The 24,200-nt window shown below is 42.0% G+C and overlaps 2 protein-coding genes across 4 annotated transcripts in view; both read left to right on the plus strand.

The window, feature by feature from the left end:
• The window catches only part of XPOT (exportin for tRNA), a 42,370-nt gene extending 36,123 nt beyond the window's left edge, over positions 1 to 6,247 (plus strand). For both annotated transcript variants that reach the window (XM_051845640.3, XM_051845639.3), the window contains exons 24-25: positions 1,843 to 1,899; positions 5,659 to 6,247. In XM_051845640.3, coding sequence (XP_051701600.1) covers positions 1,843 to 1,899; positions 5,659 to 5,685 — 84 coding nt within the window. In that variant the 3' untranslated portion in view covers positions 5,686 to 6,247. The remainder of the gene's footprint in view (positions 1 to 1,842; positions 1,900 to 5,658) is intronic.
• A 2,088-nt stretch (positions 6,248 to 8,335) lies between these two features.
• The window catches only part of TBK1 (TANK binding kinase 1), a 49,986-nt gene continuing 34,121 nt past the window's right edge, over positions 8,336 to 24,200 (plus strand). Inside the window, exons 1-5 of one of the 2 annotated variants that reach the window (XM_008256737.5) lie at positions 8,336 to 8,827; positions 11,516 to 11,633; positions 16,418 to 16,558; positions 19,832 to 19,961; positions 23,088 to 23,269. In XM_008256737.5, the coding sequence (XP_008254959.1) occupies positions 11,547 to 11,633; positions 16,418 to 16,558; positions 19,832 to 19,961; positions 23,088 to 23,269 (540 nt within the window). In that variant the 5' untranslated portion in view covers positions 8,336 to 8,827; positions 11,516 to 11,546. The remainder of the gene's footprint in view (positions 8,828 to 11,515; positions 11,634 to 16,417; positions 16,559 to 19,831; positions 19,962 to 23,087; positions 23,270 to 24,200) is intronic. The other variant, XM_089308615.1, reaches the window with a different exon arrangement.

Consider the following 24,200-nt stretch of genomic DNA (forward strand, 5'->3'; position numbering starts at 1 on the left):
CTTGGGCCAACTTCCACTTCTTTCCCAGGTACATTAGCAGAGAGCTGGATCAGAAGTGCAGCAGCTGGGGCTTGAACTAATGCCCATATGGTATGCCAGCATCACAGAGGTGGCACTTTACTTGCTATGCCACAATGCCAGCCCAATTACTGTGTTAAAATGATTTTAACTCACTTTTACTGATTCATGAATCTTTTTATGTTATGACCTACCTCTAACCACTGAGATATTAATGACTTTCTAGGTTATCAGTTGTAACATAAATAAGCTTATTTTAATGGAACCGTTGTTAATTACTCATGTGGTCTCAGTACCTATCCTAAAAATATACCATTCCATTTGCAGCTATTAGTGTTCCAGGCTGCTAAATGATCTAATTATAAAAGACGCTCTAAGGAACCTCAGTTTTCGCTTTTTCATATGCTTATGTTCTGACAACACTTTTTGTGGAATTCTTTTTTTTTTTTCAACTTTTTACTTATTTTTAATTGACAAAAAATACATTTTTATGGCATGCAATATTATATTTTTTTGTAGAATTCTAGAGAACTGCCTCTCTTTTTTGTCTAGCTCTGTTCAGTGACACTTTTACTAGATGAGAACAGCTAGTGCAGAGTACTTTTTGTCCCACTCACTCTTCTTAGGCACAAGTTCACCTTGTCCAGCAGGGCCATGTTCTCAAAACTGAAGGTAGCCTCACATGCATTATATTTGAAAATGCCATATAGTCTTTTGTGGTAAGGATCTGTTTGGGTTGATTTTGATAAGTTATAATAAGAATACTATGGATTTAAAGCAACTTGAATGGGCACTGGCAGATGAGTAGTAAATAAACAAAATATGGTACATCTGAGAATACTATAAAAAGTGGAATTAAAATTAATTTAAATTAAAAGAAATACAAAAAGTGTAAAAATTTTCGAACTATGCACAGTTCTTTCATAGCATACATCTTCCATGAACTTTTTAAGACCATGTGTGTGCAAAGATCTCAAGTTTTTGCACCAAAATAAAATTAAACTTTGAATTTCCTTTTCCATGAACTTTTTAAAAGTACATTATTGGGCCAGTGCCGTGGCTCAACAGGCTAATCCTCCGCCTTGTGGTGCCGGCACACCAGGTTCTAGTCCCGGTCGGGGTGCAGGATTCTGTCCCGGTTGCCCCTCTTCCAGGCCAGCCCTCTGCTGTGGCCCGGGAGTGCAGTGGAGGATGGCCCAAGTCCTTGAGCCCTGCACCCACACATGGGAGACCAGGATAAGCACCTGGCTCCTGGCTTCGGATCAGCGCGGTGCACCGGCCGCGGCGGCCACTGGAGGGTGAACTAACGGCAAAAAGGACGACCTTTCTCTCTCTCTCTCTCTCTCTCTCTCTCTCTCTCTCTCTCACTCTCTCACTCTCTCTCACTATCCACTCTGCCTGTCCAAAAAAAAAAAAAAAAAAGTACATTATCAGTCTTCAGTAAAGAAGAAAATGTCATCTTATGCAACAATAGGGATGAACCTTGGACATTACACTAAGCGAAAAAAGTCACAAAGAGACAAATACCACATGATTCCACTTGTAAGGGATATCTAAAGTAGTCAGACTCATTGGAGCTGAAAGTATGCACCTTTGGTGATTGCTGGGCAGGAGTGTAGGGGGTGTTCAATAGACAGAGTTTCGGTTTTGCGAGATCAGTTTCAGACTACTGTGAAGCAGTGTGCATGTAGTTGACATTACATGTAGAAGTGGTTAAGATGATAAATGTTCTGTGTTTTAGAGATTTTTTAAAAAATACTGTTGATTTGAATTAAGATGGATTTAAAAACATTGGTTCTCTTTCTCCTTGCCCTCACCCCGCAGGAGTTTTGTCAAGCACTTCAGCAGCCTGATGCTAAAGTTTTTAAAAATTACCTAAAGGTAGGTATTTGGGAAACTTACATATCTTCATATAAATAGGACCAAGAGAGAATACATATACTATCTCTTTGCTCTAAAATCTGCTTCTAAAAATCTTCCAATACAGAAGTTTCCATGAAGCCCCATTCAACTGAGCTCTCAGAAAAGACATGAAAAATTTGGACAGAGACATGCATTTGGCACAGTGGTTAAAATGTCACATCCTGTTTCAAGGGTGCCTGGGTTATATTCCCACTCTGGCTCCTGATTCCAGCTCCCTGCCCCCCACATGAAAGACCTAGATTACCCAGTTCCCACCTTCAGCCTGGCCAAGTCCTGGCCATTGTGGACATTTTGGGAGTGAACCAACAGGTGTGACCTCTGTCTCCCTCCCTCTCTCCCTCCCCCTCCCCCTCTGAATGTAACTAAATGTACCTCTTGAGTGTATTGGTATGAAAATGCCAATTTTCTTTTACAAAACTGTTTCTGATTTTTACTTTCTTCATTTTCACAAATTTCAGGGCATAGCACTACACTGCATTTCTTAGTAGCAAATAACTTAGTGAATGGCTACCTGATTCTCTTGCCCAAGACATATGCTGGAATGCATGAGTCAAAGGGCTTTGCTGGAAAAGGGCATTTAGTCTAATAAGTAAGACACATCCCACGTTGAAGTGCCTAGATTCAGTTTGTGGCTCTGGCTGACTCCAGCTCCTAACTGTGGCTTCCTGTTCCATCACAACTGTGATGGCTCAAGTAGATTTCTGCCACTCATAAGGAAGACCTGGATTGAGTCCCTATTTCTTAGCTCCACTGCCAGCTTTTGGGGAGTAACCAGTACATGGAAGCGGGGGTGCTGTTTTTCTCTGTCTCTCCTTCCCAAATAAATCACATTTTAAAAGGCAGGGGCTTTGCTGAGTAATAATTCAGAGTGCCATCCTGTGACTGTATTTCTGATACCTTCTCTTGTCAGTTACTTTCCTAGTTGGGGTTCATCAACTTAAACATCTCTCAGTTTATGTAGAAGAATATTGAGAATTATTTTGTATCATTGGGAACCTTCCCCTTCTCTGTTTCCCCATAAAAAAGTAAAGTGCGTATGGAGGTAATTTCTGTTAAATAACTAATCAAACTGCATTAAAGAAGTAAAAAAAAAAATCTTTGCTCTGTAACACAGGTCAAGGTACACTGTAGAAGGCTAGAGCTCCTTATATGTTCATTTATGCTCTTACATTTATAAAAAGCGTTCCTAAGCCCAACTTCTCTGTTGATGGGATTATTTTATTTTTTAAGGATGTATTTATTTATTCGAAAGAGTTACAGAAAGGCAGAGGCAGAGAGAAGTTTTCCATATGCTGGTTCACTCCCCAAGTTGCTGCAACAGCTGGAGCTGGGCCAGTCAGGAGCCAGGAGCTTCTTCTGGGTCTCCTACGTGGGTACAGGGGCCCAAGAACTTGGGCCATCTTTTAGTGCTTTCCCAGGCCATAGCAGAAAGCTGGATCAGAAGCAGAGCAGCTGGGATTTGAACCAGCACCCATAAAGGATGCCAGCACTGTAGGCGGCAGGTTTACCTGCTACACACAGCACCAGCCCCAGGATTATTTTAGGAGTAGCATTATCCAGGGTTAGCATCATTCTTCTAGTTATAATAAGTGAAGTTCATTCCTTCTGCCCCTTCCTCCCTCTGTACCTAGTTGATTCTTAGATCTTGCTTATTCTTTCCTCCTCATCTGGGCAGGCTTATTAGTCTCCTTTGATTATTCTAGCAAAGCTGATCCTGTTGAAGACTTTAAACAGTCATTTTACATTCATTCTCCTTTCTCATAATTTCTCAAACCTATTGTTTACTAAAAGCAAGTTCATGTTTCTTAGTTTGGCATTTAATTTTATTTTCATAGGCTTTCAGACTACCTTTTTGGTTTCTCTTGCAGTAACAGTCTTTGCTGTTCAAAATTCCTGCTTTATTAGCAGCCCTCCTTTATGAAGTCTATATCTATTATTATGCTGGGCTTTTAAAAAAGTTCTTATTTGTTTTTATTTTTATTTGAAAGGCAGAGAGCTCAGAGCTGAAACCAATCCAGGTTTCCCAGATAGGTGACAGGAACCCAAGCTCTTGAACCATTATCTGCTGCCCTCCCAAGGTGCATTAGCAGGAACCTAGAATCAGAAGTGGAGCTAGGACACAAACCCAGGCACTCTGACATGGATGCAGACATTCCAAGTAATGTGTCCCTTTTTTTGTTTTTAAGATTGATTTATTTTACTGGAAAGATGAAGTTAGAGGGAGAGATCTTCCCATCTGCTGGTTCACTCTTCAAATGGCCACAATGGCCAGGGCTAGGCTAGCCTAAAGCCAGTAGCTTCACATGGTGGCAGAGGCCCAAGGACTTGGGCTATCCTATGTTGCTTTCCCAGACCATTAACAGGGAGCCTGATCAGAAGTGGAACAGCTGGGATTGGCACCCATACAGGATGCCAGCATCACAGGTAGCAGCTTAACCTACACTGCCTGCCCCTTCAACAGTGTCTTAACCACACCACTGCACCAAACGCCTGCCCCCTAGGTTTGCTTTAAACATAGCCTGCTGGTAATGCTCTCTTCAGTTCATGAAGTGATTAATTTTTTTCTCTGTACATAATCAAGAGATCGTTAGGTGAATCAGATCCGTTAGATTCCACAGACAGAATGATAAATACAGGGGCCTACCATTTCCTGTTTCTAGAGCTCACTTAATATCTACCTAATTGTGGATTGTTAAGTGTACAACAGTATGGCCAGCGCCGCGGCTCACTAGGCTAATCCTCTGCCTGCCGGGCCGGCACCCCGGGTTCTAGTCCCAGTCTGGGCGCCAGATTCTGTCCTGGTTGACCCTCTTCCAGGCCAGCTCTCTGCTGTGGCCCGGGAGTGCAGTGGAGGATGGCCCAGGTCCTTGGGCCCTGCACCCGCATGGGAGACCAGGAGGAAGCACCTGGCTCCTGGCTTTGGATCGGCGCAGTGTGCCAGCCGCGGCAGCCATTGGAGGGTGAACCAACAGTAAAGGAAGACCTTTCTCTCTGTCTCTCTCACTGTCCACTCTGCCTGACAAAAAAAAAAAAAAAAAAAGTACAACAGTAGATCAGTCACTTGCCTGATTTATAGGCTGAAATATTGAATTGGAAATTTTTTTTTTTTAGATTTTATATTTTATTTGAGAGAGCGAGTTACAGGTGGAGGCAGGTGGAGGGAGAGACAAAAAGGTCTTCTATCCATGTGTTCATTCCCCAAATGGCCGCAACTGCCAGAGCTGAGCTGAACCAAAGCCAGGAGCCTCCTCCAGGCTCAATCACTTGGGTCATCTCCCACTGATTCCCAGGCCACAAGTAGAAAACTGGAATGGAAGAAAAGCAGCCAGGACCTGAACCAGCTCACCTGTGGGATGCCCGCGCCACAGGCAGAAGCTTAACCTACTATGCCACAGCACTGGTTCCCTAGAAATACTTTTATTCATGAAATTCCTTAAGGGATTAGAACTGCTGTCTTTAAATGTTACAGCATTAGAAGTTATACCATATTTTCACTATTTTCCCAGGTAGGTGATGTCAGTATAAGTTTTATCTATACTAACAAATTCCCCTGAAGAGAAGAAAGTTCTTAGATTATGGATTTATGAAATACGTGAAATGTGTTTACCTGTTGAACGTTGTAAAAGAATGGCATTCAGAAACTTGGGGCAGTTCTTCATGTGAAAGAGGTTATATCTTCTGACATTGGTATTAACTTTACTAAAACTATATTTACAGGTGTTCTTCCAGAGAGCAAAGCCCTAAGGATTGGATTTCCCTGTGCCTACTTCCTGATAAGAAATTCCAGTTATTTATAAAAAAGCAGTTTTTGTGTGCCATTCATACTCATCTTTTTAACATTGTTTTGAGCTAATTGCAGTATATGTATTGGGATTTTTCTGTAAAATGGGTGTAATTTTCCCTAAATAACAGGTATGTGACAACAAGAAGTTGCATGCCAGCTGAAGATGTTAAATGTAAAATGCTGTTAAAAGACAAAACACTTATCCTAGTACCTTAATTTTTTTATTTGAAACTTTATGTCAAGACCTTTATAAAAACCATAGCAGTGGAAAACAGTACTTTTTAAAAATTGCTGAATATAAAATGTTCAAAATATTTAGTTTCTTTTTTGTGAGAAGACACTTAAAGTATGGAGGAAATATAACAATCAGAACTAATTTGTAGATAGCCATTACATTTAAACTGTTTCAATGCCAATGTGTATTCTACAAGAGAATGGTTTCATAAATTAATCAATTAAAAGTAGGTGATGGTATACACTTTTTTAATAAAATAGTAAATAAATTTTATGTAGTGAAATCTACGAAGTCTTTTCTGGAATTATTATACATACTTCAGCCTTAATTTCTCATCTTGATCTCTCCCTGATTTCCCACTTAAAGATATGTAAATCTGAGTGTGAATGTCTTCATTTAATTATGTGTCTAAAAAGTTACAGGCAGCTTAGTTCTGTCAAATAGGAGTCTTAAAAGTGGACTAGAAAAAGCCAATGTGAATTTGATGATAAAATTCCCAATTTTGTCTTCTAGCACTTTCATTGGATGTGCATTAAAGTACAGTACACTTGTGTGTTTATGATATTTGTGAACAGTAGCTGGCCATTTAAGTACTAGAAGTGCTTTCCCCAACTTTTCCCCATTTTTATTCATTTATACCTCAGAAAGCAAGAGAAAATATAATACTAGTGGTAGTAGCATTGGGTAATTGAGAGGTGAAGCAACAGAGTACCTACAGATGTTGAAGTCCTCTGATTAAGGTTTCCAGGGAGAGTCGGTTTGTACCTTTGGCCAGTGTGTCCCCCAGGGGTTTCATGGATGGGCTTCTGTGGCCTACAAACTCCTTAAAATTGTGTTCTACAATGTGCACAGGAATCTCTTTCTGGTTTTAATTCCAGAAGAGATATGAAACATATTCTTTATATCATGAAATAGAGTAAACTGAGTTAATTGTAAAAATAGATCAGTGAAATAAATGTGTACTATACCTCAATAAAAATGTTTTTAAAAATAGATAAGTGAAAGCTGGGTGTTTCTTTGCTAGGTTCCTGTATACTGAGGGAGAGTTGGTTGGTTCTACTGCAGTCACAATAATTGTTCGAAGTATACTAACAAGTGCCCTCTCAACACTTGTTAGCATAGGCTCCAAACCCAGACTAGTTAAGTAGATTCAAGTACCAGTTCTGCTAGTAACAGTTTAGAACACTGAGCAGGTTAAATAACTTCTTTCTGCCTCTGTAAAATGGGGGAAATAATACTAGCTACCTCGTAAGTCATCAATCAGTAACATGAACTCATTTCAGTAGCTAGCGCAGAAAGGCTTATAGTACTGTACTGTCGATTTCTAACATGGAAAGGTGGCACCCCTAATTTTCCCTTAGCTCTTTAAAGCCCTTTTGGAAGAATCACGTGTGTTTAGAGATCATCCGGACATGGAAATTAGAGTGTGTTAACAAATAAAACTTTGTGTTATATAATCCTGTATATGAATTCCCATCTTCATTCCTTGAAGTTGCCAAGAGCACCATCACAATCATTAATTACCTTACTAATAAAAGCAAGCTGCGCTCAAGGGTGACTCTTAACCCGTCACCGGCGAGATAATTGAGGTGAGAGGGATCTGTGTGACTTGGCATGAATACCACCAAGTTTTATGACGCCTGATCTAGTCCTGTACCCAGCAGTTCATTTAAACCTTAACGCTGACATGAACTGGTTCCCACGTGGCTTTTAGGGAAACACTGTGTGCTGTTTTAGTGTGTGTCACTTACGTGGTAATCATGTAACCAAGACCTTTGGCCTAGTTAGTCCCATTTCTCTCCCACAACCTTGAACAGTGGGTTTCACTGTTGTCATCAGACTATCAGAGAACGGAAATCGATTGTAATTGTAAGCAGTGGACAGTTTTTATTAGAATGACTTCATCACTTAAACGCTGTTTTAAAATCTAATAAAATAACCTGCTAAGAAAACAGGCTTAGGTAAGAAACTCGCTTCAAGTCAGCGACTGGCGGGGAGAGCTGGGACTGCAGCCACAGGACTATTCCATTAAAGCCTCTGCTGACCACTCCGCCCGGTTTCCCATTCGTTGGTGTTTGCTGCAGCTCTCCCGTGGGAAGCACACCCTCCTCTTGCGTCCACTCGGAAACAGTCCTGCATTCACGGATCTGCCCCACACCGTGTGTTGGGGAGGGCCGCGGTGCTGTGGGCGGGCAGAGCGACCCCTTTCTGGAGGAACAGCAGCTGGAGACCATGGCTGCACAAGCACTGCAGGGCCTGGCTTCAGTGCCTGAGTTCTGAAATTCTTCATACTTTAAGTTCTCTAGTACTGCCACTTCCAAAGAGGGAGTTCAGGGAACATGTTTACACTAAGGATGGCGTCTAAGACGATAACGTGGCTTCGCCACCGCCAGAGTGGGCTTTCACCAGGGAACTCAATCCCGCATTCCCGCACTACGCCCGCCTCGGGTTACTTGCGTGGTCGCGATCACCAGTTCAGCCCTTGGCTTCCCCGTCAATGCTGCACGCACACTCTGCAGGCGCTCGGGCAGGGGGCGGGATCGCAGCTGCGGGAACCCGAGTTACCGCGTTCACTGCGCAGCGCTGCTCGTCTGCGACCCTGAGCCAGGGAGGCGGAGAGGAACGGCCAGACGGTGTAGACCGCGTTCCGGTCCAGGGTACCGCGGCTCGGGAGCACGCGGCAGCAGCGGCGGCGGCGACCGGACGGACCAGCAAGCGTGCGCACGCGCACCCGCTCCCGCACCCGCGCGCGCGCGCCGGCCGTCGGTCACGTGCCCCGCGGCCAGGGCTCGCGAAGCCGGAAGTGGCCCGGGGCGCGAGAAGGCCTCGGGAGCCCGCTGGCGGTGGCGTGGTGGAGACCCGGCTGGGTAAGCTGGGCGGGCGCGGGCGGAGGGGGCTGAGGCGGCGCGGGGCACGGGTGGCCGGACCTGGCGCGGCGCGGCGCCGAGCGCTCCCGCCCCCCGGGGGAGGGGGTGGCTGGGATGCTGAGTCAGAGCGGGGGCGGGGCGGGCGAACTGAGGAGCCCCGCACGACCCGAGGCCGCGCCCTCTCCGAACCCGCATCGCGCGGACGCTGCCTCCCGGTGTGCGGGGCGTCGGAAGCCGGGTAGAATGGGCGCGCGTGGGCCCTGTTCCTTCCGCCTGGACCCCTTGCCCCGCAGCTGGCCCTGGGACCCGCAGCCCGGGCCCTGCGCGGTCTGGCGGCGTTGGGCGCGCAGAGGGCGAGTCTGTTGGGTTCGGGTCCGGGCCCCGGTCGCCGGGGGACAAAAGAGGGTACCGCGTTCCACCCGCTCCCGAGCGTCGCCACGATCAGCAGTTTGAACATGGATTAGTGTTTCAGATGATTACAGACAGACGTGTCGTTGGGGCTTCAAGCGGTGTTAGCCGGGCTTGACTCACACCGGAAGCCCGAAGCGGGAGACGTTTTTTAATATAAGCGGGTGAAATGCAGGTTCCCAGTGACTCCTCGCTGACATGGAGTGTGGGTTTGTTATCCAGCCCCGTTCCCAGGTATTTGTCATAAAGGGCCTTAAAACAGCTCCGCTCCAGGAATTGCCAAGCGAATAACCAAAGCTGCTGCGGCTTCTGCTTAGAACCCGAACAGCGTTATCTGTTGAATAAAAGTGTTTCACAGCCAGGTAGAGCGTGAAGATCCTGGAACTCTGTCCACAGGCTGTGTCGCCAAACCTGTTTGCGTTCTTGGGCAGATGGTAACTTTCCTTTTGGACAGTGTAAAGAAGCAGGCTTAAGACAGCAGCGCGGGTGACTTGGATCTACTTGTTGAGTTAACCTCAGTGTTGCCAGCAGCCTGGGATTTATATATAGCAAGCACCTTGTGGCTGTGCTGAGTCATGTTTCAGCATGAGTTGTTGTGGGGTTCGTGGAAGATCATTTCAAAAGACATTTCCCCCGACCACTGTGGTGAAACGATTTTTCTAACTGCCTATGGAGAGCAGGTGCCTTAGCTGACAAACCTGTTTTGTGTGATCCACCAGGTACATAGAGGTTCCGGAGGATTTCTGAAAAGTTACATTGATTAGGGAAGCTTTTTCATTAGGTACTGGGGAAGCTTGTTACCTCTTGAATAAAATTCCTGACAAATGTGTATTCCCTGTATGTGAAAAGGGAATCTTTTTATCACTTATTTCCAGTAAATTGCTGTTTGTATAAATCCTTATCTGAATTAGGTGGTTGGTAAAATTATATAACTATGTAGCCAGGATGCCAGAGGCCCATTCGTTACTTCATCACTGGAATGCCTAGGGCAGCATACTCCTGCTGCTCTTTGTTCTAACTTACTGTGAAGAGGTGGTAATCCAAGTTCCCAAACTTTTTTGTTGTGACGTTTCTGCAGGTTTAAGGGGGTATGTTGAGACTAGTGTTTATGCTGTGTTGGCATTCTTCACTTTTATTCTAACGTAGAACTGAAATATTTATAATATCTTCATAGTTCCATAGCTTTTCAGTATTGAAGTACAAAGCTAGAGATGACGCCTGTTTTTTTAAGACCTTGTAATGCATACTTGATTTATATGCTTTTATATACTTATAAGTTGGAAAAACCATCCTTAGTTTCAAGAGAGTTAGAAAGTTTTCAGGAATAGTTATTTTTGCACCTTGGCGTTATGATTGTCAGGTTGGGTGTAGATAGAAATTTGGGGTTATGTTGTGTAGTGGAAACAGTTGTTTTCATCAATGTTGCCTTGCCCTTGAGGGAAACAAAGTAATTTTCCTATATGAGTTATATTTTTACATTATTACTTAAAACTTAAAATGTAATTTATCATTAATTAACCTTTCAAAACATTTGAAAGAGGTAAGTAGCCAGTATCACTTTCATAACTAAAAACAAAATTAGAAAGGAAATAAATACGTGCTTACATTGAATATGTAAGATGCCATTGGGTAATGGTTTTTCTAAGAGGACACTTAGCGTATTAGCCTTTAATTTGCTAGAAACTCAGATTTTTACTTTGTCCTGTTTATATATTTAGCAATAAGTGACAGTGGTCTTACTTGAGACTGAAAAGCAGCTAGGGGCCGGTGTCATGGTGTAGCAGGTAAACCCACCACCAGCATGCCATAAGGGTACGGTTCATGTCCCGGCTGCTCCACTTCCAGTCCAGCTCCCTGCTATTGTGGCTTTCTGGAGAGTGAAGCAGCTAGCTTTTGTTTCCTAACTGTATTTTTTTTTAAATATTTGTTTATTTGAAAGGCAGATTTACAGAGAGGCATAGGCAGAGAGAGAGAGAGGTCTTCCTTCTTCTAGTTCACTCCCCAAATAGCCGCAACAGCCAAAGCTCCGCACATCAGGAGCCAGGAGCTTCCTCCAGGTCTCCCACAGGAGTGCAGTGGCCCAAGGACTTGGGCCATCTTCTGCTTTCCCAGACCACAGCCGAGAGCTGGATCGGAAGTCAAGCAGCTGGGACTCAAACCGGTGCCCATATGGGATGCCGGCACTGCAGGTGGCGGCTTCACCCGCTATGCCACAGCGCCAGCCCCTTAATTGTGTTATTAATATGAAAACATGCTGACAGATATTTTCTTATCTCTTAGTGTAACAAGAGAATCACCTGACCAAGCCGAGATGCAGAGCACTTCTAATCATCTGTGGCTCTTATCTGATATTTTAGGCCAAGGAGCAACTGCAAATGTCTTTCGTGGAAGACATAAGGTTGGTACAGAGAAAGCTTTGCAGGCTTTTGTGATTCCCGCTGTACATACTCTTTTCTGAGAAGCACACTTACACTAAAATGTGTGACTTAATGATTTAGATTCTTTTATCTAAGTGTGGTTTATGGTTTGATTCCTGTTTCTAAAGAAATGCTTTGTGTGTGATTTTTGTGGTTTTTGAAAGTAGCCTGTGTTAGAGGCAGTGAACATGTCTATCCATTGGAGGTGGAGATTATATGTCACAGAGTAGAAAAAAACAGGAAGTTGTTTGAAAAGAGACAGGGGAAGATAAATATAACGTTCCTTTAGATCCTTTAGATTAATGGACGAAAAATCCTTTTATAATTTTCCAGCATTATCAATTTACTTTTTTTTTTTTTTTAACTTTATTGGTTGGTTGGTTGATTGCTTTGAAAGGTAGAGCAACAAAGAGAGAGGATGATCTTCCATCAGCAGGTCTACTCCCCAGATGCCACAACAGCCAATTCTAGGCCAGGCCAAAGCCAGGAACCAGATACTCCATCCAGGTCTCCCATGTGGGTGGCAGGGACCCAAGTACTTGGGCCATCTTCTGCTGCCTTCCCAGGCACGTTAAGCTGGTAGGTGGATAGGAAGTAGAACAGGTGGGAAAGCCAGGACTTGTTAAGGGCACTCCCATATGGGATGCCAGCATTGCGTACAGTGATTTAAATCACTGCCAGCTCCCCAGCAGTGTTAGTTTTTCTGAGATAAATGATGTTTGGAGTCTCCTAAATCCTACAAATCTTAGTAGAGAGGAATTTCTTCCTATTTTCCTGTAACCTTGAGAGTACTGGTCAGTTTTGCCTGTGATAATGAAGGTAAGCATACAATGGGGCTGTTTTCTCTAGGGAGAAAATATGAGTATAAAGAGCCTCTGTGGCTCATAGAGTATGATTCAGGAGTGACATACAGACAGCTTTTAAATTTTTTCCTGCTCTTACAGCATCAGAGGCCAGTTCACAGGGTCCGGATCCTTGTTCAAGTTCCTTGTGTTTAACCTGGGGCATTCCTGTCCTCAAACGTGTTTATGTTTTGTGTCAAGAAGAAAATGGGTAGATGACACAGGATTTAGCACTGAAAACACATCTGACCATCTGTCTTCTTGTGCTCCAAACTGACCTAATAAACATTAATAGTCACTTGATATGTGCTCGGCACTGGCAGCTGATGTGTGGTCTTTCTACACAAAGAATTTGGAGTTTTATAGCAAGGTGACATTCAGAAGGACATAATTTAGAAACTGATGGGATGACAGTCAACAGTGACAGAGCTTGGATGAGATATATATGAAGTGCCTAGCATTAGTAGAAACTTCATGTGTTCCTTACTTAGTGTCCTTCATATGAGTGCCTGTACAGTTGGTAGTCTGCATTTGTCAAATGATAGACTAAATGAATGTATAGGACAGATTAGACTAACAGTAAGCCAACCTGAAGTTCTTTAAAGGAAACAAAGATATATTTTAGCCTATGTAGTATGGAATTCTTTTTTTTTTTTTTTAAGATTTATTTATTTATTTGAAAGAATTACAGAGAGAAGTAGAGCCAGAGAGAGGGGTCTTCCATTCCACTGGTTTACTCCCTAATTGACCGCAATGGTCCAGTTGAGCTGATCCAAAGCCAGGAGCCTGGAGCTTCTTCCAGGTCTCCCATGTGGGTGCAGGGGCCCAAGGAGTTGGGCCATCTTCAGCTGCTTTCCCAGGCCATAGCAAAGAATTGGATCAGAAGTGGAGCAGCTGGAATTCGAAGTGGTGCCCATGTGGGATGCCAGCACTGCAGGCGGCAGCTTTAACCACTACACCACAGCACCAATCCCAGTATGGAATTCTAAAATAAGAATTGACTTAGAGGATTGCTAAGATCCAGTTTAGTATTTGGTCCCTAATAGTCTTCCCGTGGTTGTGTTTTGAGAAACCATGTTTGTTCTTAGTGACTTCACCTTCAAGTGTTTCAGACTTTATCAGTAATATCCTGCTTCCCCTTAACTATATGAAGGATTTTAAACCATGATATTAGTCTTTTGATATTTTGCTTAGAATGATCACATTCTGGATGTATATGTACATGGTAACCACAATGAAACTGAAGGCAAGAGAGTTGTCAGGAGGCTGTTGCTGTGTACGTATGTGTATACATGTGAAAGCAGTCCTCTAGATATTCTTGGATGCTTTGACTTAGTGACAGGGAATGGTAGATGACACTGCAGGTGGATAAAGGGAAAGTGGTCCATGTTCACAAGTATCCTAGTGGTCTCAGATGATGTAGACTATAAAAACTTGGAAAATTCTGGCCTTGACCACAGTGGGCACATTCCAACATTATATTATTTTTCCCTACTTGCTGTCCTTTAAGGATTCTCCTAATTTTAGACTGAGTTTCAGACAAGTGTTCTTGAGAAAAATTCCTGTTGAGCGATTATATGGACTTGACAGTGTCTTTATCGTGAACAAATAGAAAAAATGTAATTGAACTGTGCTTATGTTGTTCTCTTTTCATATTACCTGAAAATGATAAGTGGTCCTTTTGCTATGGAAAGGATCATATTTGTGTGCTTAGCATGACCAGGATCAAGGGGGAACCCCGTAAACAGTGGCCTTCACATAATGTTCTTAAGCAGTGAGGTTATGGAGCAGTTAATTTTTGTCTTAAGAAAAGGATCATGCAGTTCTGGGGTAAGAGGAGCATGGTGGCCCTAAGTGGTGAATCAGTGTAAAGCTGTGGAGATGGTCCCAGGGCAGGAAGAGTGCAGAGATCCTGGTAGAACCATGAAGTACGTGTTCAGATCCCAGGCACAAAGAGAAGATAATCTCTGCGTGGCTCCGGGAGGTTCAGCCTTAGACAAACGGGGGGAAAAGTCAGTCTGAACTCCAAAGGGAGAGGCTTGCTGGTCAGAACAATTGGAAGGAAGAGGAGGGTCTGGTAGAGAGCCTAAAGGAAGAGTAATTCAGACTGTGTGAGTGTGCTGAATACCCAGAACGTGAGCATGTGTTCTGTACTATTGAGATTCCCTCCCAGCTACAGCTGTGAGTTCTAATTCTGTGTCTGATCAAATTCATTCGACCAGGAGACAGGGGAGTGGGTGCTGCAGGTACACAGTAATCAGTGGGGAACAGGAGGAAATGCCTTTGAAGCTTCAGAGATAGTCTGTGAAGGAGCAGCCTACCCTGGTTGCCTAGGTGGACCTGTGGAAATTCTCCTTTAACCTCACTGCAGCTCCTGCTCAATACACACACGTTGTTGTAGTTAGGAAGTATTTCTGAAAAGTTAATGATGTTTCTTTGGTACTATTAATAAAAATCTCATAGGTTGAATATAGTTTTCTAGGCTGGTGCTGTGGCACAGTGGGTTAAAGCCCTGGCCTGAAGCGCCACCATCCCATAAGGGTGCTGGTTCTAGTCCTGGCTGCTCCTCTTCTGATCCAGCTCTCTGCTATGGCCTGGGATAGCAGTAGAAGATGGCCCAAGTCCTTGGGTCCCTGGGAGACTCAGAGGAAGCTCCTGGCTGCTGGCTTTGTATCGGCACAGCTCCAGCCATTGTGGCCAATTGCAGAGTGAACCAACAGATGGAGGACCTCTCTTTCTGTCTCTACCTCTCTCTGTCTGTAACTCTTTTTTTTTTTTTTTTTTTTTTGACAGGCAAAGTGGACAGTGAGAGAGAGAGAGACAGAGAGAAACGTCTTCCTTTGCAGTTGGTTCACCCTCCAATGGCTGCCACAGCCGGTGCACTGCGGCCAGCACACCGCGCTGATCCGATGGCAGGAGCCAGGTGCTTCTCCTGGTCTCCCATGGGGTGTAGGGCCCAAGCACTTGGGCCATCCTCCACTGCACTCCCTGGCCACAGCAGAGAGCTGGCCTGGAAGAGGGGCAACCGGGACAGAATCTGGCGCCCCAACCAGGACTAGAACCTGGTGTGCCGGCGCCGCAAGGTGGAGGATTAGCCTAGTGAGCCATGGCACTGGCCCAAATCTTTCTTTCAAATAAGTAAAATAAATCTTTAAAATACACATACACACACACACATACACACATATATATAGTTTTCCATCACTCTGATGCAATTATTCAGCCCTGGAGTAACTCTCATGAGTTTCACTTTCTATTTCTTATCCAAAAGATCGTTTCCGTTTTATTGCTATTATACCTTTTATCTACTGAAGTGTAGATAAGTGTTTAATAATGAAAGCTTTAGGGGCCGGCACTGTGGTGCAACAGGTTAACACCCTGGCCTGAAGTGCTGGCATCCCATATGGACGCCAGTTCAAGACCCGGCTGCTCCACTTCCAATCCAGCTCTACTATGGCCTGGGAAAGCAGTAGAAGATGGCCCAAGTCCTTGGGCCCCTGCACCCGTGCAGGAGACCCGGAAGAAGCTCCTGGCTCCTGGCTTCGGATTGGCGCAGCTACGGCCACTGCAGCCAATTAGGGAGTGAACCGTCAGATGGAGGACCTCTCTCTCTATCTCTTTTCTCTCTGTGTCACTCTTTCAAATAAATAAAAATAAAAAATATTTAAAAAAATAATGAAAGCTTTATAATTTGAAAGAAAATAGCTTTTCTTTACTTTAAAAAGTACCATATTAAGGAAATATTGAGCAATTGATTGATTTTAACTTTTAGAAAAAGTCAAGGGTCTTCATATAAATTACCTATGCCTAGAAGATGCTTGATGTTCTATAAAAAATTGCTATCATGAGTTTAAATGGTACCTTTTTATCTTCTTTACAATATTATAAATAATATATTTGCCTCTTTTTTTTTTTTTTTTTAGAAAACTGGTGATTTATTTGCTATCAAAGTATTTAATAACATAAGCTTTCTTCGCCCAGTGGATGTTCAGATGCGAGAATTTGAAGTGTTAAAAAAGCTCAATCACAAAAATATCGTCAAATTATTTGCTATTGAAGAGGAGGTAAGTCATCAACCTTTAGTTAATCATGTCATCATGTAGCCGTTGTGGTTCAGGAGACAGAACCTAATATAAAAATGGGTTAAAATGGTGAAAATTAGGGTTCATACAACCAAATAGTCTATCCCAAGTATACTTAAATAGGTATAGTAGTGAGAATAATGTATCATAAAAATGGAATCAGAGGGGCTGACCCTGTAGTGTAGTAAGTTAAGTATCTGCCTGCTGTGCTAGTATCCCATATGGGTGCTAGTTCAAGTCCCAGCCACTACACTTCTGATCTAGCTGATGGCCTGGGAACGCAGTAGAAGATGTCCAAAGTCCTTGTGCCCCTGCACCCATGTGGGAGACCTGGAAGAAGCTCCTGGCTTAGGATCAGCCCAGCTCCAGCTGTTGCAGCCATTTGGGGAGTAAACCAGTGGATGGAAGACCTTTCTCTGTAACTCTGCTTCTCAAGTAAATAAATACATCTTAAAAATAAAAAAAAGAATGGAGTCAGAAAAAAGTATAGATTGTGACTACCGGTCTAGGAATCCAGAGATTAATACATGAAGTTCATTCCTAAAAGATAGAATTGATTTTAGAGGGAAATAGCAAAAGTAAGTATGTCATCAGGAAAAGTAATCTAAAAATAATGGAAAAAGAAATCTACTTAAAAATGAGTAATCAGTGAAATAATCTTTAGAAAAATACTTTAGAAATTTTTACCCCTTGTCCTAGTGATTTCATTTTTAATGCTTATTTCTTAGGAAGTAATCAGAAATGTAAATTGCATGCATAAATATGTTAATTGGTACCTTGTTTATAATAAGGAATAGTTAAGTAAGTCAAATAAATTAGAATGTGTTATAGTTGCCCAAAGTTAGTCAGACTCAAGGTTGTAAAGCACAGCCTTTCAGAGCGCCAACTCTGCCCAAGACTTCCCACACCAGCTACAAAGGATTTGGGAAACTGCAGTCAGGACAGTACCCACAAAACTGTCCTCACTTCAGACACCAGCCTCAAGTTTAGGAGAACCCAAGACTACTCTACTTCAGACTTGCCAGCTACAGATTTGTGGGTTCCCTGACACTCAGTTTTGATGACTTGCTAGAATGTAAAATGACTCACAGAACGCAGGGAAGTGTTACCATTGTATTATAGCAAAAGTGTACATGTTAGAACTAGCCAAAGGAAGAAACACTTAGAGTAAAATATGAGAGGGCTCCAGCTGTGAAGCTTGCTGGTCCTCAGTGACACGGTACCCTTTTGGCATGTATCTGACAATATGAATAGGGTATTGGCAGCCTGGGCAGCCTTCTGGGGCTTGATCTTTTATGAAGCACATGGTTGACCATTCGTCTTCAGGCCCTTCCTGAGGTTCAGGCCAGTTCCTTTAGTTCCTGTTTCCTTTGGAGATCGGAACTGATAGGATGTGTCCTAAAGCCCACGTCATAAATCGCATTGTTATAGACTGTCCAGCAAACAAAAACACTCCTCTCCAGAGATTACTTCCCCGTGTCCAAGGGCAAACCCCAGGCTTCTCTATGGATAAAGTGAATTCTTCATGACACAATAGTGAAATATTAATAGATACTTATCAAACTTTTATTCACTGGAAATATGGTTGTATTTACTGTTATGTAAGAAAATCAGGATTAAAACTGTATGTGCAGGGGCAAATACTAATATAGCAGTAAAGATGCTTTGGAATGCTTGTATCTTGTATCATAATGCCTGGGTTCAGTTTGTTGCTCCACTCCTGATTCCAGCTTCTTTCTAAAGTACATTCTGCCTCAAATGGTTGGATTCCTGCCACCTGCATGGGAATCCCAGATTGGGTTCCTGACAGCAGGTGTCAGCCTGCCCAACCCAGGCTTTTGGGGGCATAGCATTTGGGGAGTAAACTAGCAGATGGGAGATCTCTGCCTTTATGTGTTTGTGTGTGTGTGTGTGTGTGTGTGTGTGTGTGTCTGCTTATCAAATAATCGTATTTCAAAAATATGCAGTGTGATCCTGATATATAGTATAATACAAACAGTGTTAGATATATATAATATGATTTGACCCATAGGGAGGAAACTGAAAGGAAATACACCTAAACAGTAACATGATTATCTTTGTGATGGAATTGTGGGTATTTTTTAAAGGTCAACATATTTGATCATTTTAAAACAACTTCTTTTTTCTTTTACAGTTACTTCCTTTTTTATAAATGCTGAACAGCAGAAAATTCAAAGTATTTTGTGAAAGTATTTTGGGGCTGTGTAGGAAAAAAATAGAGAAGCAAGAGAAGATATAGATGTGGAGATGAATACTGGATTTTAAGACTCATTCAAATTTTCAAATTTCTAAAATAGGCATACACCTGCTAATCATTGTGTATATGTAATTTGATAGTATTTCTTCTTCTCTGTAAAACTATTGTTATATTGACAATGTATCTTACAGTAGATGGTACATTAAAATCAAAGTTTAAAATAAATCAGCAGCTCAGATGCAAATGAACAGACCAGAACTTGGCTGCTACTCTGCCACCCTTTGTTTTTGAGAATGAGGCTCCATTCCTGGAAGTGAAAGTACTCATGAGAAGAATCTCAAATGTTTTAAGAGATTTGTTAGAAGAGCTTTTGGCCTAAGTGTACTGTTATGCATAGGAAATTAAAAATAATTTTAACAAGAATGATATAACATGGTAGCAGCGATTTTGTAGGTCAAATTTAGCCACTTTTCACTGGTTTGTCCTCAAAAGTAAATCTCAACTTAAAAAAAAAAAAGATTTATTTATTTATTTGAAAAGCAGAGTTGCAGAGAGGCAGAGGCAAAGAGAGCAGGACATCTTCCATCTGCTGGTTCACTCCCCAAAATGACCGTGGAGCAGGGCCGATCCAAAGCCAGGAGCCAGGAGTTTCTTCGAGGTCTCCTACGGGAGTGCAGGGGCCCAAGGACTTGGACCATCTTCTGCTGCTTTCTCAGGCACATTAGCAGGGTGCTGGTCCGGAAGGGGAGCAACCAAGACTCAAGCTGGCACCTATATGTGATGCTGGTGCTGCAAGTGGTAGCTTTACCTGCTACGCCACAGCACAGGCCCCAGATCCAACTTTCTTAATAGGAATTTCAAAGATGTTAAGTGTTATATTTGTACAGTCAGTAGGATTTAATGAATCCCAGGTGAAGTAGTTCCAAGTGCCTTCGCCATTATAGCAGATTTAACATTTAAATAAAATTAGATAAGTACTTGCATATGATCAAAACATAGTTTTGTATGGATTCCTAATCAGTGATTTTTTTTTTCAGACAACAACAAGACATAAAGTGCTTATTATGGAGTTTTGTCCCTGTGGGAGTTTATATACTGTTTTAGAAGAGCCATCTAATGCCTATGGACTACCAGAATCTGAATTTTTAATTGTTTTGCGAGATGTGGGTATGTTTGTTTGTTTACCTAATTATAGATATATATGATTTAGTCACTTAGAATTAAAAAGTAAATTTCTTACATTTAAAACTGAAGACCTTAATATAATGCTTTCTTAGATATGACACCAAAAACACAAGTGATAAAAAAATAGATAAATTGAACTTTGTCAACCTTAAAAACTTATGTAGTTCAAAGGATAACATGAAGGAAATGAAAAGACAACTCACAGAATGAGAGAAAATGTTTGCAAATCTTATGTCTAATAGTGAATTTTTATCTGGTAAAAAGACAAATAGGCAATGCAATTTTTATAAAATTTATTTATTTATTTTAAAGTCAGAGTTACACAGAGAAGGAAGAGAGAGAGTGAGAGAGGTCTTCTATCCACTGATTCACTCCTCAATTGGCTGCAACAGCCAGTGCTGCACCAAACCGAAGCCAGGAGCCAGGTGCTTCTTCCGGGTCTTCCACGTGCTCGTGCAGGGGCCCAAGGACTTGGGCCATCTTTAACTGCTTTCCCAGGCCAAGGAGAGAGCTGGATCAGAAGAGGAGTATCTGGGACTCGAACCAGCGCCCATATGGAATGCTGGCACTGCGGGCAGCAGCTTTACCCGCTACACCACAGTGCCAGACCCGACAATGCAATTTAAAGATGGGCTGAGGGTTTGAACAGACATTTTTACAAAGAAGATACTGTGCATAAAAAGATATTGTGCATAAAAAGTACATAAAAAGATATTCAACATCTTGACTATACTAAAAAACTTGTACACTAAAAAACATGAATGCCATATGTGAATCGCATTTTGGTAATCCTGTTGTTTTTCAATGCAAATCAAACCACAGTAAAATATACCACTTCATATCCACCAGAATGGTTAAAATAAAAAAAGACAAACAAAAATAAGCATTGGCAAGGATTTGGAGAAACTGGAACTCTCCAGCGTTACTGGTAGGATTGTAAAGTGATAGTCACTTTGGAAAACAGAATGACAGTATCTTGAAAGTTACATTGGGGCAGGTGTTTGCAGTAGTTAAGGTGTCAGCTGGGATGCCTACATCCCATATCAGACTGCCAGTTTAAGTCCTGCCTCCACTTTCAATTTCAGATACCTGCTAATGCATACCCTAAGGGATAGCTCAAATACTTGGTTCCGACCACCCTTATGAGAAACCTGGCATAGGTTGCCAGCTCCTGGCATAGCCTTACATGTTGTGGACATTTGGGGAATGAGTCAGCAAATATAAAGTCTCAATATCTCCCCCTCTGTCTCCCCCCGTCAAATAAAATGAAAATAATATGTTGAAAAAAAATTTAAATACAGGGACCTGCACTGTGGTACAGCAGGTCAAACTGCTGCCTGCCAGCATCCCAGTGCTGGTTTGAGTCCTTGCTGCTTCACTTCTGATCCAGCTCCCTGATTTTGTACCTGGGAAAGTAGCTGAAGGTGGCCCACGTGCTTGGACCCCTGTCACCGAGGTGGCAGACCTGGATGGAGTTCCAGGCTCTTGGGTTTAGCCTGGCTCATCCCCAGTGGTTGTGGACATTTGGGAAGGATACTAGCAGATGAAAGATCTCTCTGTCTCTTCCTGTCTATCTAACTCTGACTTTCAAATAAACAAACCTTTTGGGAAAAAATTACAGTGTCAGAAACCAGACCCAAGAGGCCACAGTAATACTATATCATTCCATTTATATGAAATAACCAGAACAAACCTATAGAAACAGAAAGGTTCTTGGTTGTTGAGGGCTTATGCGAGGAGCAGTTCGAGGAGTGACTGCTAATGTATACAGGTTTTTTAAAGGCATGATGAAAATGCTCTGAAGTTAGTTGTGATAGTTTTACGATTCTGTGACTATACTAAAAAACTTGTACACTAAAAAACATGAATGCCATATGTGAATCACATTTTGGTAATCCTGTTGTTTTTCAAAAAGTGTGTCAGCTAAAGAAATAATGCTGTCTGAGAAGTATTTGGGCCGTGAGAAAAGCCCAATGATAAGGTCTAAGGTTAACGGGAATTCTTGAGATTGACGCCGGAAGCTTAATGGAAACTGTTTAACCAAGGATAAAGTGAAAGAGAAACACAATAGTATGCTACACTTTATTTAATCAAATAGAAATTATAGACAATTGGTTTTAGTATTTATACAGCGATACTCTTCAATTTATCTTCATATCTTGAATGTGTACATTCACCTATCAGCTGTCAGACACGTATTTCAGGTTCTCAGTCAGTGACACTGCGTGTTAGCTAAAGCAGTGTAATTTCACCTTGCCCTTTGTAAAGAAAACACTTTATGGCATAGTAATAAGCATATGAGAAATTTATCTTTATGGAAACAAGTCTGATACTTTGCCCTTTCTTATGCTTTTTTACTATTTTATGTATTGAATCCAGTTTATCTTTTTATGGAAATTTTTTCCCAAGGTAAAGAAATGTGAAACTGGTGAGAGATTGGTGTCTTTCTTAGGACTCATAGTTCTTGGATTTAGAGATATATATCTAGAACTAATTCAGAAAATCATGTGCTTTACACCATTTTGTTACATTTTCTTAGTATTTAAGAACAATCTCTTTCTTAGACCAGATTGATTTTTACCATTCTAAAACCCATTATAACTGAAACATGAGGTATAAAATATATACTGGGGCCAGCACTGTGGCATAGCAGGTTAAGCCACTGCCTGTAACTCTGGCATTCCTTATGGGTGCCAGTTCAAGTCCCTGGCTGCTCCTCTTCCAATCTAGCTCCCTGCTAATGTGCCTGGGGAAGCAGCAGCAGATGGTCCAGGTTCTTGGAACCCTGCATCCATGTGGGAGACCCTGAAGAAGCTCTTGGCTTTTGGTTTTGGCCTGGCCCAGCCCTGACTATTGCAGCCATCTGGGAGTGAACTAGCAGATGGAAACTGTCTGTTTCTCCCTCTGTCTCTGTAACTCAGCCTTTCAAGTAAATAAATCTTTTTTTTTTTAAAGATACATGTATATAAATATACCATCTGTTACTTCTTTGAATAAAATAACTTTGAACCAACTTACAGGAAAACTTAGACCAATTTTGAGTGAGGATGAATTTGAGACAATAGATACCTATTTATGGTTCCCTTTGTTTTGCACTTACTGTTGAAGTGGGTGGAATGAATCATCTCCGAGAGAATGGCATCGTGCACCGTGATATCAAACCAGGAAATATCATGCGAGTTATAGGGGAGGATGGACAGTCGGTATACAAACTCACAGATTTTGGTGCAGCTAGAGAATTAGAAGATGATGAGCAGTTTGTTTCTCTGTATGGCACAGAAGAATATTTGGTAAGTAATGTGTCACTGATTTCATTTTTAAAAGCCAGATACATTATTATATATGCATATATAAATATTTAAAAAGCAAATGTAATCGGGTAATTGATCAACCCACTCACTATAAAATATCAGGTAATTCTTGTGACAAAAATGAACCTAATGAGTAGGGTGTGTAAGTAAAGAATTAGGTGTTGGTATCTATGGATGCTATTATTTTATTGTTTAAAATTCTTAGATGTTTTATAGCACCCATGAATCTTTTAATTTTGCTAATACATAGCTATATATTGAAAGAAAAGGCTATCTGTATACTCATGAAGTATATAGCTCTTTTTGGATAAGAGCAGCTAGTGTATTATGAACTTGTTATAATACTGTCACATGTAGAACATAATTAATTACATTTCTTTTTTTTTCTTTTAAAGATGGATTTATTTATTTGGAAGTCAGTGTTTAACAGAGAGAAGGAGAGATAGAGAAAGATCTCCCATCCTCTGGTTCACTCCCCAGGTGACCCCAAAGGCCAGGGCTGGACCAGGCCAAAGCCAGGAGCCAAGAGCTTCATCCATGTTTCCCATATAGGTGGCAGGAGCCCAAACACTTGGGCCATCTTCTGCTGTTTTTCCCAAGCCATTAGCAGGTAGCTGGATCAGAAGTGGAGCAGGTGGGACAGAAACTGGTACCATATGGGATGCCAGCATTGTAGGTGGTGGCTTTTTGCTATGCCACATGCCAGCCCAGTTAATTATATTTCTAAAACAGAAAATTGTATTGAGAGGCATTAGCTATTGAAAGATCAAAAGGACTACTGTTAAAAATATACACAAAATGTTTCATTATAGATCTAACTTTAAATGCAAAAAATGTAGGAAAGTTCTGTGGTTGATAAGGTTTATATAGGTGTGTTTAAAGTCAGTAAGATTGGAAACACTTTAGAAAA

This window comes from Oryctolagus cuniculus, chromosome 11 (assembly GCF_051225735.1).
Source record: "Oryctolagus cuniculus isolate XC-2025 breed Fujian yellow rabbit chromosome 11, ASM5122573v1, whole genome shotgun sequence".
Classification (NCBI taxonomy): domain Eukaryota; kingdom Metazoa; phylum Chordata; class Mammalia; order Lagomorpha; family Leporidae; genus Oryctolagus; species Oryctolagus cuniculus.